Raw genomic sequence first — 18,546 nt, 5'->3', positions numbered from 1 at the left:
TTTTTTTTAATTACATAAAATGCAATTTGCCCTTTAGTATGAAATGTTTCCTATACAATATTGACCCCAAAACCTAGTAAGTTAAACACCAGATCACAAAAACAAATACCGAACACCAAGAGGTTTTTTGGTTTTATCACTTTAATTGGCCACCAGTTTTTTCACGGTGCGATGGAATGCTTGAAGAATTGCACAGGTCTGCCATTTTAAACACCTCTACCCCACTCCCCACCCTCCCCAGAAACAAAAAAATATTCTTCACTGTATTACATTGTTACATAGTTTGCAAAAACTCCCCACCCCACCCCACCCCACCCCAAGAAATAAAGATCCAGACAGCTAAAACAGGGAAACCCTAAAATGCAATTTCCATATTAAGTTAATTTGGTGTAATGGTCATGTTCTTAATGCACTGGCAATCTTCAAAACCCTGAAACACACCTTATGCATGTCAGTGGATATCCAGGGAAGTTCATTTTCAAAAGACTGGTACTTGGATCATTTATTAGGTGTGTCCAAATATAACCTGTTAGAAATAGGTCTCTCCCAATTAACTCCAAGAGAACTGGTACAGTGGCAATTGGTTTTCTTATCAACTTATTGGCTCAAGTACCTGGAACAGTGAACAGTTGGAACAAATTTGCCAAAAATACAGTATAGCAGGATTAAAAGTGTAATGCCTTCAATATCTCAGGTTGGCACTAACCTGTAGACTCGTACAAAAAAAAAAAAAAAAAAAAAAAAAACGACTTGTACTATGCATTGTTACAGCGTGTGTTACAGCGTGCATTTTACAACACCAACGATCCATACAGACCTCAGGTTACAGTCTACAGGTTATTGCATCGAATGGCCATTAAATGTATACTGCCTTTTTTTTTTTTTAAGGCATTGGGCACAGGTGGTGTTCAAACTTTGGGGGGGGGGGGGGTTAAAAAGCAGGGCAGCAAACATTAAAAACAAGATTTGGGAAAAAAAAAAAAAAAAAAAAAAAAGCTTAAAAAAAAGCAGGGCAGCAAACATTGTTAAACAAGATTTTTTTGGGGGGGGAAAACAAAAAATAAAAACACCACACAAAAAAGTCCAAATGAACCACTTTGAGAACCTCCCCCCCCTCCCCCCAAAGATACAAATCAAATCCAGAACTTGATATAAACATTGCTGAATGAGTGGCTCTGATAAATCCCTGGATTAAGGCATTTGACTTTGTTTTGTATTTGCCATCAATCTTTTCCTGCAATAATCTTTTACATTTTATACAAAAACCAAAGTTTAGTGTTTTTGCGATGTGTCGGTGTTCCTGTTTACAACTCGTCATGGTCCACATCGTCGTTGCCATCCTCCGCTCCCTCTGGAGATTCATCATCTAGATCTTCCAAATCCTGCTGTCAAGAAGAAAATTCAATAGCAGCAAATTAGCATGTTAAACATAGTCACCACATTAGGCTGGTGATGAGTTTGTCATAAACAAACTAAAATCGGTGCTATCATCACTTATTTATTTATCACTTGTTATTTTTGCCCCTCTCCCCTCCCTGAGGCCTCTACATTGCTGCCTCTTGCTCACTCTGGCTGGAAACAGCTGCTATAAAATGAACTGGCAGCGAGGCTTTGGAATTACTTCTAAAAAAAACATCCAGAACTAGAATACACTGGATCCCTCTTGGACTGATACCCACTCGCAGCTGAAGGTCGGAGGAGAGGCAAGTTGCAGCAGTTATACATGCAAACACTGCTGACAAACATGGCAGAAGCAGTCACATGTGATTATTTTTATTACTCAGTTACTGTCCCCGCCTGTCAGACAGTAACTAGATGTTAGAGACAAATGTTATCCTGGTGTTGGGATGGGGGTGGACTGCAGCACATGGAGGACAGTCTGCAGTGGCTGCCTGTCAATACCACCTCTGGATCCATAAATTCAGATAGAGATCTAGCAGTCTGGAGTGTAAACAGCACATGGCTGAGCAACAAAGGCTGGTGTCTTTAAGCCACTGTACAGTCAGTTGAATATAAATACCTTTAATTTCACAGCCATTGACAAACCGATTAAAACAAATATGTTTTAATTTGGGGTTCTGATCCATTTAATCCACATGACAATGCCTAGTTATCAGATTAGCCCAGGCCTTGTTTAACATCCCAACATGCTTAAAGCAGACCCAAATACTATTTGTAATGATTTAAGAACCAGATTTCTTGTGTCCATCAAACAGTGTAACCATTAATCTAGCTGGGCGGAAAAACATTTAAAACAAACTTACAAGAATGTTTTTTTTTGCCAATACTACAAGTATTATTTTATATTATATAACAGAAATTTCATTTTTCGCAGGAAATTAGGTTTCTCTGACTTAGTCATCAAATCCTAATGCAGCAATTAGTTATTACAAATCAACATCCTGTAAATAAGGCCATATTTAGATCTACAAAATTGCTTATTCAAATGGAAAGACTTGAGCAAGTGAGAGAACAGGACCCCCCGCCATTCCCACAGCAGACTGATTTACACTCAGTAGGACCTCAAAGGTCTTGTTTATTTGGGTTGTATCCACAGGCAACCACATAATCCCCCTTTCAGCAGGTAGGACGTGTCAGAAGGAAGGAGCAGTACTGAAAACAGAGCAGCAGCCCTTCTGTGAGGACGAGGGGTCTAGGGGGGGGGGGGGGTTACAAAACGCCCTGGTCTGGCCACTGCAGCAAATTAATTATTGGATCTCCAGTTATCTGGAGCAGGGAAACATACAAATGATATTACACACACTTTATATATACCTTATTTATTTTTTTAAAAAAAAAGCCAATAACTGCAAAGTAGATTTTCATGAAAAAACAGCATCCAGCCTAAGTCATTCTCAAACCAGTGAGAGTTTAAGATGTTTTTTCCAAATACTTACTTCCTCCTCTGTGCCAGCCCCTTCCTTTCCACCGCTCTCCAGGAATTTTGCGAAAGCTTCCAGTGTTCTCTCGCCACTGTAGTCAACGACCTGTGCAGCAAACAATTTATAGAACTGCATCAATATTCCATGCACTTAAAAGGTCATAACACCATATCTGTACTCAAAATGCCTGGTTAACTGAACTAAAAATGTATTGGAGTGTAAAGCGGGACAAAAACTGCAGGACAACTGCATCAAATAAAAGCCAATTTTTTAAAGCTCTCCACTTACATAGCTGTTTATCTCCCCCCCCTCTCCCCCCCCCCCCCCCCCCCCCAAAAAAAAAGAGAATGATAGCATGTCAATCCTTTCTAATTAATTGGTACAGCTGGCCACCAAACAAGATGCCACTCTCATTTTAACATGTGCCAGAGGAATAGGCAGATCATTGGTTTCTGCAGTGAAGACAGCCAAGGAGTTAAATATTTCATTATATAATTTCCTTGCTCTTTAGGTCAGACTCTAGAATGTAGAAAATGAACAAAACCACATGGCTACAAGGGCCACTACAATGCAGCATTCTGAGAACAAGCTTCAGGACAGACCAGCTGAACGGTGAAAACTCTGCAATCCAAACGCTTTGGATCAGTAGTGCAAACTCCATCTCGCCTACACCAACCCCAAGTGGGATATCCTTAATAGGAGCTAAAAACCAAGGAGAGTTACCGAATTCTGGAACCCATCCAGCATGTGCTAGGGTTGCCGCACGTTCACATCCACACCCCTTACCTTTCTGTCACCTCCAGCAGGGAAAAATTTGAGAGTGGGGAAGCTGTGGACCTTCACGGTTTCAATCTCGTTGGCAGTGGAGTCCATCTTGGCAATGACAATGTCCTCAGCTTCCTTGAATTGCTCTCCCAGTTTGTCCCAGATAGGAGCGAGCTGTTTGCAATGGCCGCACCAAGGAGCATCTGAGGGGAGAAAAAATTAAAGTTATATGCAATTTGGATTTCCAAAAAAAATAAAAAAATCCATTTACAGCAATTTTAGGGGAGCAAAAATGGATTTTCTATATTTCCTCATCTTTAATGAGTTTCCTAAATGTAACATCACTATACCATGCAATGACTCTGCAGCACTCCATTAATAGGAGGATAGGAACGTAATCTGTTAGTTAATCCACTTCAAGTCATAAATAGAATATTTTATTCCAAAAATACTTGGACTGGACTTAGTTGCTATGACTTCTAGCTCCATAAACAAGTGTATCAAAATAAATCCCAGGCATAGTGCAACAATGCCCCTTCCAAGAACGTGAGCAGTGGCACAGTGACCGATATACTGAAGAGGGTGTGCAGAAAAAAATGTGGAGAACTCAAGCAGGTCACTAAAACCAAAACCTTGAGCTAAGCATTATGGAGATTATGCTTGGTTTATTCCTTGGTTCTACGGTTCACCAATACATAAATACATTTAAAAAAAAAACAAACAAAACAAACAAACACACACCACTTACAAAATTCAACAAATACATTCTTTTTGGCATCAAAGGCAACCTCCTCAAAATTCTTGCCAACCAGAACCTTGACTGGGTTCTTGTCCCAATCTTCAGGAATGTCCTGGCTCATCAGATGGGGCTTTAAGAGAAGACAGGTTAGATCAGTCCAGAAATGATACATCAGTATTTGACATCCTGGTTGCTATTGGCAAGACTAAAATTGTACACTTGCCATTCCTTCCAAACTCTGAATGCACACTTGCCATTCCTTCCAAACTCTGAATGCACACTCCATTCACACTTCAGATGCTTTTGTTTTGCATAATATTGCCTTGAGATGCATGTAAAAAGATCTGGTGCATTAAAAGGTTAATATGATGGCCGAGTATTTTGGCTGTACCAATACAAGCAAAAAGTAGCCAGTGAGTTCCAAGGCTCACCTTGAGTTTTCCCTCAATGAACTTGGTACAGAAGGCCTTGATGTTGTCGGTGGTGATCTCCTCATTCTCTGGCTTGTACTTGGTCATCTCATCTTCCAGGGTGATGAGTCTCACGGCTGGGCACTCTTCCTTCTTCAGGCCAAAGAACTCCAGGATCCTCTGGTTATCCTCAGATTCACTGTCGATAAAGATGAAGAGGATCTGTAAAGAAGAGAAATGTTTATATGCGTTTTCTTTGTTGCTATGGTCTGTATTTGATCTACAGTACAAGCAAATAATTACATTCCATAGTCTTTATCAAGTGTGTTGTCCAAGGACAGCAATTCTATGCACCTTTGGAAATCAATGGGTCATAAATAAGGCCCTGTGTATCGCATACATTATTTAAAATTCACCAAAGTGTCACAGGTAAAGTATCATATTTAACGGAATGTGCACATAACTATTTTATAAATTCTGTGTACAGTTTTGTTTGTTTTTTTAAAACGAATAGATAGATGAATGCACTGACATCATCAAAATCAACATCAAAGTTACTCAAGCACTTTACAATAGCTTGTGAAATGGTGCTGTAATTAACAGCCCTGTAGGTAAAGTGTATCTGCAAGAACAGCTTTCAGTTCTAGTATGTCAGCTGCATGTTCACCATTTAGGTCTTGCAAAACAAATACAATGTGTAACCCATAGTGATCTCGGGCATCAGTCGACTCGTCAATGACCACCGACAAGCAACCAGACTGTTTCCAATTCCATAATCTCCTGCTTTTGATACTCTGCAACTTTAGGCAAGTATTCATGTCTCAGCTGGACTGATGAAGGAATCACTCCACCATCTGCTACACACTGTCTGAAGAATTTATGTAACTGGTTGTCCAAATCTTCAAGAGGGATATTTACGTAAACAAACGCCTCCGTCAGGTCAAAATAATGTGTTTTGTGCTTCACGGTTTTCAGTGGAATTTTGGAACATGAAAGTCAACGGTATTTTATTTCTTTGCAAGTAAAGCAGTCACAGTACTGCTCCGGAGTTCCGCCTTCCTCTTTCAGTGAATACTTGAAACTAAATGCCTTTCAACAGCCGATTCTCAGCAGTGATCTACAGTAACATTGCAGGACGTACAGAAGAGCTTACCTCCATTGCTGTGTAAAACTCCTGCTGGATACTGCTTTACGTAATCTGCTACAGACACATTTTTAGCCTTTTTAGAGGCATCCATTTTCTGGATTACAGTGTGTAGTATTTTAATTTCCTGCCTTGATTGCATAGTTATATGACAATCACTGCACAGCACTATGTGCATGGCAAATAGTACATGCAGGCACACAGTAGAGCTGTACAGTTTTGATAGCGATATGTTTTGTAGGAAACAAATTATGAATTTATTTTTATTTTAGTATACTGTAATAATCCCAGTATTGGGCTAATTTCACGATTTCCGCGCAGCCCACGAAATCACAATTTATACAGGGCTTTAGCGATAAGTAGTCTCCTGCTGAAACCAAGCTTTTTGTAGAGGTGACAAATTCCTATCCCAGTATTAATCTCAAAACTAGCCACTCACCTTGCCCTTGAAGTTCTCAGAAGCTTTCTTGAATTGGTCCAATTTGTCCTGGAAGTCTGAGGAGCTCTTGGGCAGGAACATGAGGATGTGGGATTTGATTTCTCCACCGAAAATTTTGGGGGCAGTCTGCAAAAATAAGGAGAGAAAAAGATGTTAAATCAAACTCTTAAGGCAAGTACATATTCTTGTGAAGTAACAACTTTATATTAAGCTCATTTCGCTGCTAGGGAACCCCTGGATTGTATTAATCTTACCTGTTCAGTGAATTCAATGACAAGGGGCAGCTGGTTGGCCTTGACGAAAGCAAGCAGGTTTTCCTTGGTAGCCTCTCCTTCAAATGTGTTGCGGCCTTCATCGAACTGCAAGACAAGAGAATGGTCTGTAAGCCACTTTGGGAAAATATTTACTGCTGCTAAAAATAAATAAAAGCCAGCAATGGAAAGTGGGCAGTGGAGGTGGAGGGCTTTCTCCATTCTCAACAGCCCAATAGACAGGACACAACATTACAGTATGCAATATTTGCTGGTGATTATTATCTTCCTCAGTCCGTAACTATTTAAATGGATTCTCAGATTTTCAGTATACCTCAAACTGTAGGTTTTTAGGTGCTGGAACCTAAAATGCATTTAAAATTTAGCCTTTACAGAACCTCCTGGTGTGGTTTATATTGTATTAAAAACTTTGCTTATCTTTGGAAACACTAAAGTATGACCAACTTATCCCTTTAAATCAGGGGTATGTAACACTGGCTCTTCCAATCTATTCCACTGCAGGACTTTGTTCCAACCAGGCCCTTAAAGTATTTAAAATCGACCCTGTTGGAGATCAATTAAATAAAGGTCTGGTTAGAACAAACTTCTGCAGTGGAATATATTGGGACAGCCAGGGTTGCCTACACCTGCTTTAAAAGGTATAAGCTATTCAAGTTTCTTGCTCCAAAAAAGTGAATGTTGGGACACATTTTTCAACTCGCGACGGCTTAACAAAAAAAGTTTTCCAAAAAACGGGACCCTGGGGTCTGAGGTTATAACATTATTGCAAAACATCAGACTCTAAACTGGATACTGCCTAGTGCACACCTTTTTCTAAACCAGTTCCAAGAACATTTTAAACATACAGTACTAAACTGGTAATAAAATCACAAGCCTGCAGCAGAATTATTCTGGGTTTATTAAGTACTGAAGAATAAGGCTTTGTGTGGCAGTCAACCCATTTTTAATAGCATCACAAAGACAGTATGATCAAACTATGCTGGACAGATCAAGAATTTAACCCTCAAAGCAATATGCAACACAAGGAGATCCAAACAGCAGTTTATGAAAAACCAAGCAGGGGTATTACGGGATTTCTGTACCAGGACCAACTGAAAGTGTGCAAATCCAGCCTAAGCCTTTAATCTAGCACACTGCTGACAAATACGTACGATGAGAATGAGGTCCAAAATGAGGAAATTCAATTTTGCTTGCCAACAAGCAGATGAGGTGCTGGTAACAGATCTCTTCAGTAACAGTCAAGGCCTGCACCACCTGTGACAAATAATGTGGGTTTGCAGGAATTATGATATTAACATAAGGAGGATTTAATGTTTAATTCCCATTATATGCGGTTAGTATATTTGTGAGTATTTTTTTCATGGACGATTTGAACACACTTAAACTACAATACCCAGAAGTCCTGGCTGAAAGAAAAGCAAAGGATGAGCGTGAGCAACTGTGTGCAGGAGACCGGTTGCTTTGTTTTCTTTCAACAAGTTCTCTTCTTAAAGTAGCTGCTTTGCATCGCTGGAAGATACAGAAAACACCACGGAGTATCCACACATACAGAGTGGCAGGACTCAAAGTTATAGTAATAAAATAATGACTTGGATCGCATTATTGAGGAGTTTGGTGATAAAACGAGTGACCAGGAGATGATTGATCGGTATGTACGACTGATTGTTATTATTATTTATTTCTTAGCATATGTGAAAGCTATAGCGAATGAAAGGGTGGGGCGTGGCTGGATATGCCTAGTGAGTGCTTTGTTGATATGCAGGGCCTTTTAAACCTGTTTGACTGGAAAAAAAAAAACTTTTAAACAGCGCGTCTAAAATTAACTGCGTGTGTGAAAATAAACCTGACACGCACTTAATAAATTGACTGCAAAGGGTTAAAAGAGTACAGCTGTACAGAGTCATTATACTTACCTATGACAAACAATCCAACAGTTTTAAGGAGACAATGCAGTGAACAGTACTTGTGGGATTGTTTTATTAAACTACTGTAAACAAAAGGAGTGCGATTCCAGGTTTCACCAGCAGAGGTCTTCAAAGGGTGGAAGAGAGAACTGGAGCAAGAGGGGTATTGCTGCAGAATGCCGACTCACTGCGTAGCTCACACAGGGTAGTGCTGCATGCACAACTCATAATAGATGTCATCATTACATGCTACAGCCCGATCACATAACGGCAATGAATTTAGGTACTAAAATTAACCCTAAACTTAAGGTTCGTTGGGTATTGGCAATAGGTCACCAATTAATTCTCACAGGGTAAATCACTATGTTCAGTGTTCTCCCCCTCCCATACCGTTTTTTCATCACGTGGTAGCGGTGTTGAGGGTGAATGAAGCATGACGTAGGTTACGAGTTGCGCACGCAGCACTACCCTATGTGTGCTCCCTGCAAGAGCGACGCTGTGGGAGCCTTTGTTCTGCAGCTATATACTCTTGCCTAGAGCACTTACCTGCAGTAACAACAATACCCTAGGAGGTGCCAACGAGACAGTGAAGGGCCTTTGGAAAGAAATTAACAAGGAAAAATAACACTAGAATACTAAAAGTAAATTAGGTGGACTTATTACCTCTTGCAAGAAGAGATCAAATGAGGCCAGAGTAGAAAGACTGGCCATACTGCAATATTTGGGAAAACCAAGTAACAATGTCTCCAGTAGCAACGCGGGGAGAATTGGCCCAAGGACAAATGGGCTGGCGTACTTGCACCTTTCCTCATGGGAGATGCTTAGAATGTCTCAGGCGAAGAATTATGACCAACTGAAGATGGAAATATTAGCGCGAGCAGAAGTGACCAAGGCTGTGAGAGCACAGAAGTACCACGCAAGTACCACGCATGGAGGTTCAACACCAGTGCACCACGCTCACAAATGTTCCATTTAATTCACCTTGCTAACCTGTGGTTAAAGCCCAAGGTGAATTCTGCCTAACACATCATTGAGATGCAGGCAATGGATCGCTATCTTCAAGTCCTTCCCACACCCTTACGCAAATGGATGGGTCAGGGAGACCCTTCCGATATTGACCAGTTTGTGGCTCTGGTGGAACGACAAATTACAGCAGAAGAGCTGGCTAAACAACCCAACGTTCCCAAGAGTGCTGCAGTTAACCCTGCTGCTTGGAGGTCCCATTCCGCAACACCGGGTAAGAGCTTGCCTTTTAACAAAGGGGTTGAAGCGCGGCCGACAGCCGGGAACGAACGATTAAATGGCATTGGATGATGGAGGGTGCTAGACAGGGAAAATTACCAAGATTATAGTACATAGTTGCTATAAAGTGTCAGAAACTAGGACATATAGCTAGTCACTGTCCAGGTATAGAGGAACCGATGCAATGTAATATAGGACATCATTTTTGAGGTAGCATCATTGTCCCCGGGGTACCATTGGGGAAAACAAAACAAAACAAAACAAAACAAAAAAAAAAAAAAACACAATACATTGTAAATGCCAAGGTGAATGGAAATAAGGCAAAAGCACTCGATTCTGGAAGTGCAATGACATTGGTAGTGCCAGAATTTGTGGTGGCCAAAAAATTGGACAATAAATCTCAGGACCGGTATTACTTGCATTCATGGGGATGTTAAATACTACCCTACCACTTTGATTACTATCTCTTTTGAAAAAGTTTGAAAAACAAATGAGGGCAGGTAGGGGTAATCCCCAGGTTGACCCTCCAAATAATACTGGGTAGAGATTATCCAGGGTTTATGGACCTGATTTAATTTAACAGGGATTTGGTTAGCCTCGAAATAAACAATGAGGTGGATTTAACCTCTCCCGAGAGCTTTTTCACCCTTCATGGACTCTGAGAAAAAGAAAGGGTAGTACCCAAAAAGTCTCGCCAACAACCCAGGGTGCATAAGAAAAGAGGTTCCCCTATAAGACCAGGAGGAAATGTAAAGAGGAAAGAAAGGAGTGAGCATACAACATAGTGAAGAAATTGTAAATGAAACTGGGAAATAGTAATTACCACTGAACCAGATGGCAAGGGTAGTGAACCCGCAAAAACATTTTAGTTAAATTACTTGCTTTATAGAAACTCTGCAAAGGACAAGCATGAGTAACTGTGTGCAGGAGTGCTTTGTTTTCTTTTAACAAGTACTTATCTAAAGACGTTAAAGCAGCTGCTGTGCATTGCTGGAAGATTCACAACATTGTGATAGCAGATACAGAAAACACCAAGGAGTATCCACACATATGGAGAGTGGCAGGACTCTGAAGTCTACGAAGCAGGACCGCAAGTGATTACTATGTGGGGATTAATACAGGGATTAAGCAGCTGGCCAAAAGTACCTGGGTCTGTGATGAGAAGTTTGAGGGAGTGCTTTTTATGTGTGTGTATCTGCATCAGAGGAAACGAGTGATAACCGTTTACAATATAAAAACTGAACAAATAAACCCCCAAGGACTGGTTTAAAAGAAGAATACAGCTGGACAGTCACTGTATTTACCTGCAACTGTGACAAACAATCCAACAATAGTTAGTTAAGAAGGAGACAACGCAGTGAACAGTACTTGTGGGATTGTTTTATTAACTACTGTAAACAAAAGGAGTGCGATTCCAGGTTTCACCAGCAGAGGTCCTCGGAGGGTGGAATGAGAGAACTGGAGCACTTACCTGCGGTAACGACGATAACCTGGGAGGTGCCAACGAAACGGTGAAGGACCTTTGGAAAAGAGGAGAATTAATTAACATGGAAAAATAACACCAGAATACTAGAAGTAATTAGATGGACTTTTTAAACACAACTTACCTTGGAAAGTTATCCAGAGACGATACAAACCTGTACACTGAGGTCAAGAGACCCAAAAAATTGAAGTCCATCTGTTTTTGTTTCTTTGTTTTCTTATTGTCTGGCTTAGCCACACAATATTATTTAGGGACGCAAGTAGTGAGTTAGTGCCCCAAAGAATGGGTTAGACTTATTTTCTTTAGGGACCCAAATAATTAGAACTAATAGTTCACACACCTGATAAACTACGTTAGGCTCTCATTGGTACAAGACAGGCATCCCATACCAAGCACATTGTGAACATAAACAAGAACCAGGCAATCCGGTAGTAATGGCAGGTTTGCTTTTGTCAACACAGGTCAAACACCATATCCAACCCGACGTGCAAATAAAATAACTTTGCAAATCTATTTTGATCACTTCAAATTATATGGTTCATCTATTTGACCATTACCTTTCTCCAAAGACAAAATTTGTCATGTCAACAAGTTATCTTCCCACTATATTTATTAAAAGGTTGCATTTTTTTTTTTTTTTTTTTTTTTTTTTTTTATTTAGTCATTGCCAATTATTTTTTATTAATTTCTCCCCAATTTGGAATGGCCAATTATTTTTAGGCTCAGCTCACCGCTACCACCCCTGCGCTGACTCGGGTGGGCAAAGACGAACACACACTGTCCTCCGAAGCGTGTGCCGTCAGCCGACCGCTTTTTTTCACACTGCGGACTCACCATGCAGCCACCCAAGAGCTACAGCGTCGGAGGACAACGCAGCTCTCTGGCAGCTTACAGGCAAGCCCGCAGGCGCCTGGCCAGACTACAGGGGTCGCTGGTGCGCAGTGAGCCGAGAACACCCTGGCCGACCTAACCCTCCCTCCCCCCTGGCGGCGCTCGGCCAATTGAGCTCCGCCCCCTGGAAGGTCCCGTCCTCAGTCGGCAAAGGAATAGCCTGGACTCAACTCACAACGTCCAGACTATAGAGCACATCCTGCACTCCAAGCAGAGCGCCTTTACTGGATGCGCCACTCGGAAGCCTCTAAAGCTTGCATTTTCAATTAAATTATTGCAGTTGTTAATGGTTAAGGAACCAACATTTTAAGCGTCTTCAGACATGATTCACATATAGGTGCTACTTCAATTACAGCTAGCCAAAGCATTATTAAATAAACAATTTAAAATGCTTACAGTCAATTATATAACATGTAATGAGTATTCCAGATGGAGCCATAACTTTCCTTAGAAATGTTGGCATGTACTTTGTCACGTGGCTGCCAATGGGACGTAGAAAGTGCCTTGGTGTTATCAGGTTTGACCAAGAATACGCACTGTGACAGTTATCAGATTTCTCTTGATTTATGCATGTTCATTTTCCCTTGGGTTTAAAAAAAAATAGTGGCAAAAGTGGAAAAATGAAGATGTTAACATCTGGGTCCGTTAAATCGGTCAAATATTTTCTCATGAGCAGAATTTAGAATTGTACATATTTTGTTGCCCTATCTGCCCATTTCCTGTATGCACCATCATCTATTTGAATACAAGAAATTTGATTACTCAACCCAACCCGACTACCAAATCTTATACAAATGACATGATATCCGATTTCTTACATGTGACCGATTTCAACACTTTCACATGCCATATAAACATACCGATTAAGTTTCAATATCTATTAGTCTTTATATGTTTTGCCTTAATTGAGTTTAAATCTTTTGATGTGAAAGAACTGACACATAGGGAAAGTATTACCCTATGCCGATGACTTAAATTTCAGAACATAGCGTATGAACCCAGAAAAAGTTAGTGACAGAATATCCCCACAATGCATTTCTCATGGGTCAGAAAGCCAATAATAGATTCATGGCCAATATTTCTCAGTGGGTGTAAGCAGTTGATTTCTCTGGTTTCAGACTGTGGAGTGTTCCAAAGGCTTTGCCTGGTGTAGGGTTTCTGGCCTCAGTTTCAAGAGTGGCAGGCAATAAAATGATAACAGGTAATAATCATAGGATTGGGACACCCCCTGAATGGGCAAACTGAACATATTATATAAATAAGGGTGGTTCAAATCTGGTTGCCAGGTCCCAAAATGCAACCATTAATTTTAATATGACCAGTAGATTTTACTGTAAACTCGCAACGTTGGCGATTAAGCGTTTACTGTACGTTCAGAACTTCGGCTCTATAATAAAAGGCTTTCTGCTTCAAAACTGACAGAATCTGCACCGCCCCTTTGATCTCACAGCCAATCCGTTTCTTGTTTCCATTGGAACGCACACCAGCCAATCGAGTTAGGGTAGAACAGCGGAAATGATTATTCTGTAGGTCTTGGGGTGAGGAGAGCGAGAGAAGCCGAGACTCAAGCCCAGTCTGAGGGGACAGCTTAGAGGCAATTAAAAGTAATCCGGTATTATTATTATTATTTATTTCTTAGCAGACGCCCTTATCCAGGGCGACTTACAATTGTTACAAGATATCACATTATTTTTTTTTTACATACAATTACATTATTTTTTTACACATTATTTTTACATACAATTACCCATTTATAGAGTTGGGTTTTTACTGGAGCAATCTAGGTAAAGTACCTTGCTCAAGGGTACAGCAACAGTGTCCCCCATCTGGGATTGAACCCAGAACCCTCCGGTCAAGAGTCCAGAGCCCTAACCACTACTCTATACTGCTGCCCTGTATTCTAAATTCTAAAATTTCACACAAAGCAAGCTGAAGTAAAATCCACTATAAAAGTGCATTGTTTAGGAATCTGATTGTGTTGCTTTCTTGGCATTGTGGAGTTAAAACAAAAGCAAATATGACAGTAGCTGAAAAATAATATAAATGAGTTCACTTCCCTAGCATTTGATTAATAGTTATATTTCCTGGCATTGTATGTTGAAAATGTTGTCAACCATAAGAATTCACTTGACCACCATGTTTTGAAATGTCCACCAGCCTACAAAAAAAGTGATTTGTCCCACGCGGTTAGATAAAATGCCAGCTAAATATTTAACTGCGCTGAAACATTAACCTTGTAGATGGCAATTACAGCATACAATCAATAATTTCAGTAGTTGCCAATTTGTTACATAACCTGCCTCTCTACTCATACTCCACAAATAGCCTGACTTGTATGCGGACACTGCCCTCTACTGGGGACAAAAATCACATTACAAAATCCTGACGGCCAAGCAAGAACTATCCCCTTAGGAGAAAACACTGGTACCACCAGCACTACAAGCTAGTAGAAGAAATAATAAAAAAGGACCTAAAGGCTTAGACTTAATCCACATGTTGCTTAACACAATTGAACCCAGAGCTGGAAGCTGAAGGAGGTTTTAGTTTAGTGCTTGTAGCCCCTAGCCCCCTTACCTTCTTGAAGAGGACGACGCTGTCCTTGGTCACCTCATACTTGGAGAAGACGTCGTCAGAAGAGGTGATTGCAAAGGGGACGTCATCTATAGACTCTGCTGCATTTACAAAGGCCTGGGCATCGGTGGACTCAACATCCTTCGAGAGAAAAAAGGATGTGGTTATAGCTTACCATGCTGTTGGGTAGAAACGCATACATAAACACCTTACACGGGACAATGTATTAAACCAAACGAGCAAGTACATTTTCATCCAATTAGCCAATGCTAATTTGCCCAATATTTTACTTCCCAGACAAGCTGGAGCACCTTCATGACGTGGATGTCCAGTCACTCACCTTGAAAAAGCCGATGACAACGACCTCGCTGCCCTCAATAAGCTGTTCGGCCGCGCTGGCCTCTGTGAGGGTGGTGGCGGCTGGACCTGTGCGCTTCTTCAGCCAGTTAATGAAATCATCGGCTTGTCTGCCAGCTGCAAAACAACGAATGAACAACGGTCATCAAACCCTCAGCAATTCCAAGATAAACCATCAGAAAAACTAAAACCAAGGGGTTGCATTGTCTAACACAGGAATCCCAGTATAACCTAAAAATAGTGTATTTGCACGTTCATTTTATTTAAACCTACTTCAGACAACTAATTCTGTTTAAAACACTGCAGTGGCCACAATGAGGTTTGTACATGTGTTATGAAAATTACACAGTCTCGCACACAGTACTTACCCGAGTATTCTTTAGGGGCAGACTTATCTCCATTCTTAAAGAACTTGATGGTGGGATATCCCTGGACTTTGAACTCCTGAGCCAGATCGCTCTCCTCAGTGGCATCGACTTTGCCCAGCTTGAGTTCAGAGCCCTCTGCCTTCAGTTGTCCTGCAGCCTTGGCATACTCTGGGGCCAGAGCCTTGCAGTGCCCACACCATGGGGCATCTGACAAAGAAGCAGAAAGCACATTTTAATACGGCTTAAAAATCTGTTGGGACAAGCATGGAAATTCTCTTATTTCAGTTCACTAAAGAGAAATATTGGTTCTAAGATTGGTTCTTGTTCTATATAAAAAGAACAAAAATCAATGCAGTGCAGCCGGAACAGTACTGCTGAGAGCGCCAATGTATTCTAGCCGAAAGCCTGGAGACAGGTTTACAGTGCAGGCTTTTGAATAAGGACTGCCATTTGATCAGAGGCCATGCACCAGTACAGGGAGACTTAGCAGGAACTCAAGAGCTGTCTCCACAAAGCATGCAACACAGCTGCTTCATTCATTTATTAACATTCCTTCATATGAAAAAAATAAAATAGCAATGAAGAAACAGAATAAGGCTATACAGTAATACAAGGCAGCTTTTCTGGTTCAATCAATTATCCATCACTTAACCAAATAAAAAAAAAAGGAAAGAAAGGGGCAAAGGAGCGGTCTTGAATGAGTAATGGCATACAATGCTGAACCAGGGACAAAAGGACATCTGCTGCACTGATTTCATTTACACACCATTACCACTTATTTTTTTTAGATCTATCTATCTATATATAGTAAAATAATGCAGACTGAACTGGACAAGGTTCTTACTTTAGCATTACTCACTCCAGCTACCTCCAGGCTAATCACAAGGGACTAAAGTCCAATGGGCTTGGCTCAGACTTGTGAAACGTACACATCACTAAGCTTTGTCTTATCTTTATGTAAAGGTGGAAGGTGGGTCGAGCAGCTTTTTTTTTTTTTTTTTTTTTTTTTTTTTTTAAACCAAAACTATACCGGACAGCTAAAGCATGTTTTACAAACAAACAGCTGTGGGTTTTGTACACCAAAGTGCAGTAAAAATACAGCACACTGAACTCTACTATACAGTTTAAATGCATTCTTAAGTGTTCAAGCGCCTAAAATGTTCACACATTTAACATCAAATTCCGCTGCCAAGTTACAATGGGGGGGGGGGGGGGGGGGTTAATAAATACATTGAAAAGGCTGAGCTCCAAAACTAAGGTAACCCATTTGCCATTCATGTACACGTAAACCTAACCCACCACTCTGCTAGACTCCCCCTCCAAGGATTGGTGGATTCAATCTCATGAATGCAATTGATTGAAAGGGGTGGCCGTCAGTCATGTACTAAACTTGCCTGCTTCAACTACGTCACCAACTCTACGTGCAGTTTTCAGCGCGGTCACTTAACACCAGTCAGACAAAATGGTTGTCTTTTTTTTTTTTTTTTTAAATACGTCAGATATGAAAATGCACTTTTTGTAAAGTATATTTTTGAAAGCCATATTCCCCTTATTGAATACAAATTGTTTTACTTCGAGCCAAGGTCTCACTACAACTCGGATTAACTGTTTGCATAAAGGCTAGCGAAAACATTATTTAAAATGTTAATAGACTTCCCGTCCCGTCTAGTGCAAACGAGTGGTAGGTACTTGTTTGCTATGGGGCAGGACGTGCAATAATCGAAACCGAAAGCTTTCACTTCGAGTTAAATGAAAAACTCCTGCACGCAACAAACAAAATAGTTAAGAGAGACCAGGGTGTGCTTAATACAAAACCGTACTTTGCAGTGAGTTTTGCAACCGTCAATTGATTCACATTACGCCGGCTTCCAGCATTTAAACTAAACATTTATAAACAACATCACACAAAACGTTATGACCATGATGCCTTCAAGCACATATACTTCGATCTTGGCATTGAAATTTATGATGCTACCTTACTGTGTTGGAATTCAGGAACACGTCACGGTCAAAGTGCACCAGCCCACTGGGCGCACCTACTGTCATTCCCCAATACTAAAACCCTTATACTAACCACATATATGAGTTTAAAATTAAAGGAAATACATATATAAAAAAACATGTTCAAAAGGCTATGCTCAGCCTTTGCTTGTAATTTCTGACAGTTATCTGCATAGCTGTATTTCAAATTACACAGAGCAGGCCCAATAAAGAGTGAGAATCCGACCGTGAAACATTTAATTAATATTGAGACACTTACACACCTTTTAATAACGGATTCGATATTTGAGTTGGATTACCTAACCGTGTCACCACAGGGGGATTCCAGTGGATGGCGACTTGTCAAAAACGTTTTCAAAACCCTGCTATCCACCAATTAAATTCGCAATGAATTTAAAATTATAATAACTGAGGAAAAACAACACTTAAGTTACATCTTAACTACTTGACAGAAGCAACATGCAGGTTTACTTACAGAACTCTACGAGGATGTTGGGGTGCGCTTTCAGGGCTTCCTCAAAGTTGCTTTTCTTAAGTACCAGGACATCATCTTCTTCGGCAATCTCAGCGCTGATGGCCACGGCAAATGCACAAAACAGCAATACTTTTAACATCTTCAAACGGCGACAACTCCACAATGCAATTCCCTGGTATACAAATATATATCGTTTTTTTGCGTCAAATCGCTTCAGATATGTTAGTGTTGTCTGTTTTGGGTCTGCCGCAACTAACGTGGCAGTGACTGCATGAAGAAGGAAGAGAGACGCTTGTACGCATGCGCTTTTATTAGGTTGGATGCTGTTCGTGTTGAATTCTGACTGGATTAAAGTCGAAGACACCTGGAAGTGAATGCCCAGCGCTTCCTTTTGCACTGTGGTCTACTGTGTTACGAGCTGCGCTAAACTGAGAGGGATTTTAAAACGCGAAACATCTTCAGAAATGTAAAGACAGCTGGCGGTTTGTGTTTGTATTATACACGCCTCCATCCCTAACACTGTTATTACTGTTAGTAACTGCAAATATATTTTTAGATTTTAACAAACTAAACCCCAAAGAGGTTATTAGCAATAGCTTTTAC

At 40.6% G+C, this 18,546-nt stretch overlaps 1 protein-coding gene across 2 annotated transcripts; it reads right to left on the bottom strand.

Annotated features, from left to right (window-relative positions):
- Positions 1 to 971: 971 nt before the first annotated feature.
- On the bottom strand, positions 972 to 18,244 carry LOC117423582 (protein disulfide-isomerase). 2 transcript variants are annotated; one of them, XM_034039624.3, is made up of 11 exons: positions 17,944 to 18,244; positions 15,468 to 15,674; positions 15,083 to 15,216; positions 14,746 to 14,883; positions 6,634 to 6,738; positions 6,380 to 6,505; positions 4,818 to 5,018; positions 4,396 to 4,516; positions 3,669 to 3,850; positions 2,898 to 2,987; positions 972 to 1,382 (listed from the first exon to the last, which is right to left on the bottom strand). In XM_034039624.3, the coding sequence occupies exons 1-11, from the start codon at positions 18,080 to 18,082 to the stop codon at positions 1,305 to 1,307; spliced, it is 1,521 nt and encodes a 506-aa protein (XP_033895515.3). In that variant the 5' UTR covers positions 18,083 to 18,244; the 3' UTR covers positions 972 to 1,304. The 2 variants fall into 2 exon arrangements, with proteins under 2 accessions (XP_033895515.3, XP_033895514.3); XM_034039623.3 differs by having other exon boundaries at positions 972 to 1,385; positions 17,944 to 18,243.
- Positions 18,245 to 18,546: the final 302 nt, after the last annotated feature.

Source organism: Acipenser ruthenus, chromosome 17, assembly GCF_902713425.1.
Source record: "Acipenser ruthenus chromosome 17, fAciRut3.2 maternal haplotype, whole genome shotgun sequence".
NCBI classification, from domain to species: domain Eukaryota; kingdom Metazoa; phylum Chordata; class Actinopteri; order Acipenseriformes; family Acipenseridae; genus Acipenser; species Acipenser ruthenus.
The sequence above is the reverse complement of the archived record's forward strand: the minus strand, read 5'-3'. Positions and strand labels throughout refer to the sequence as shown.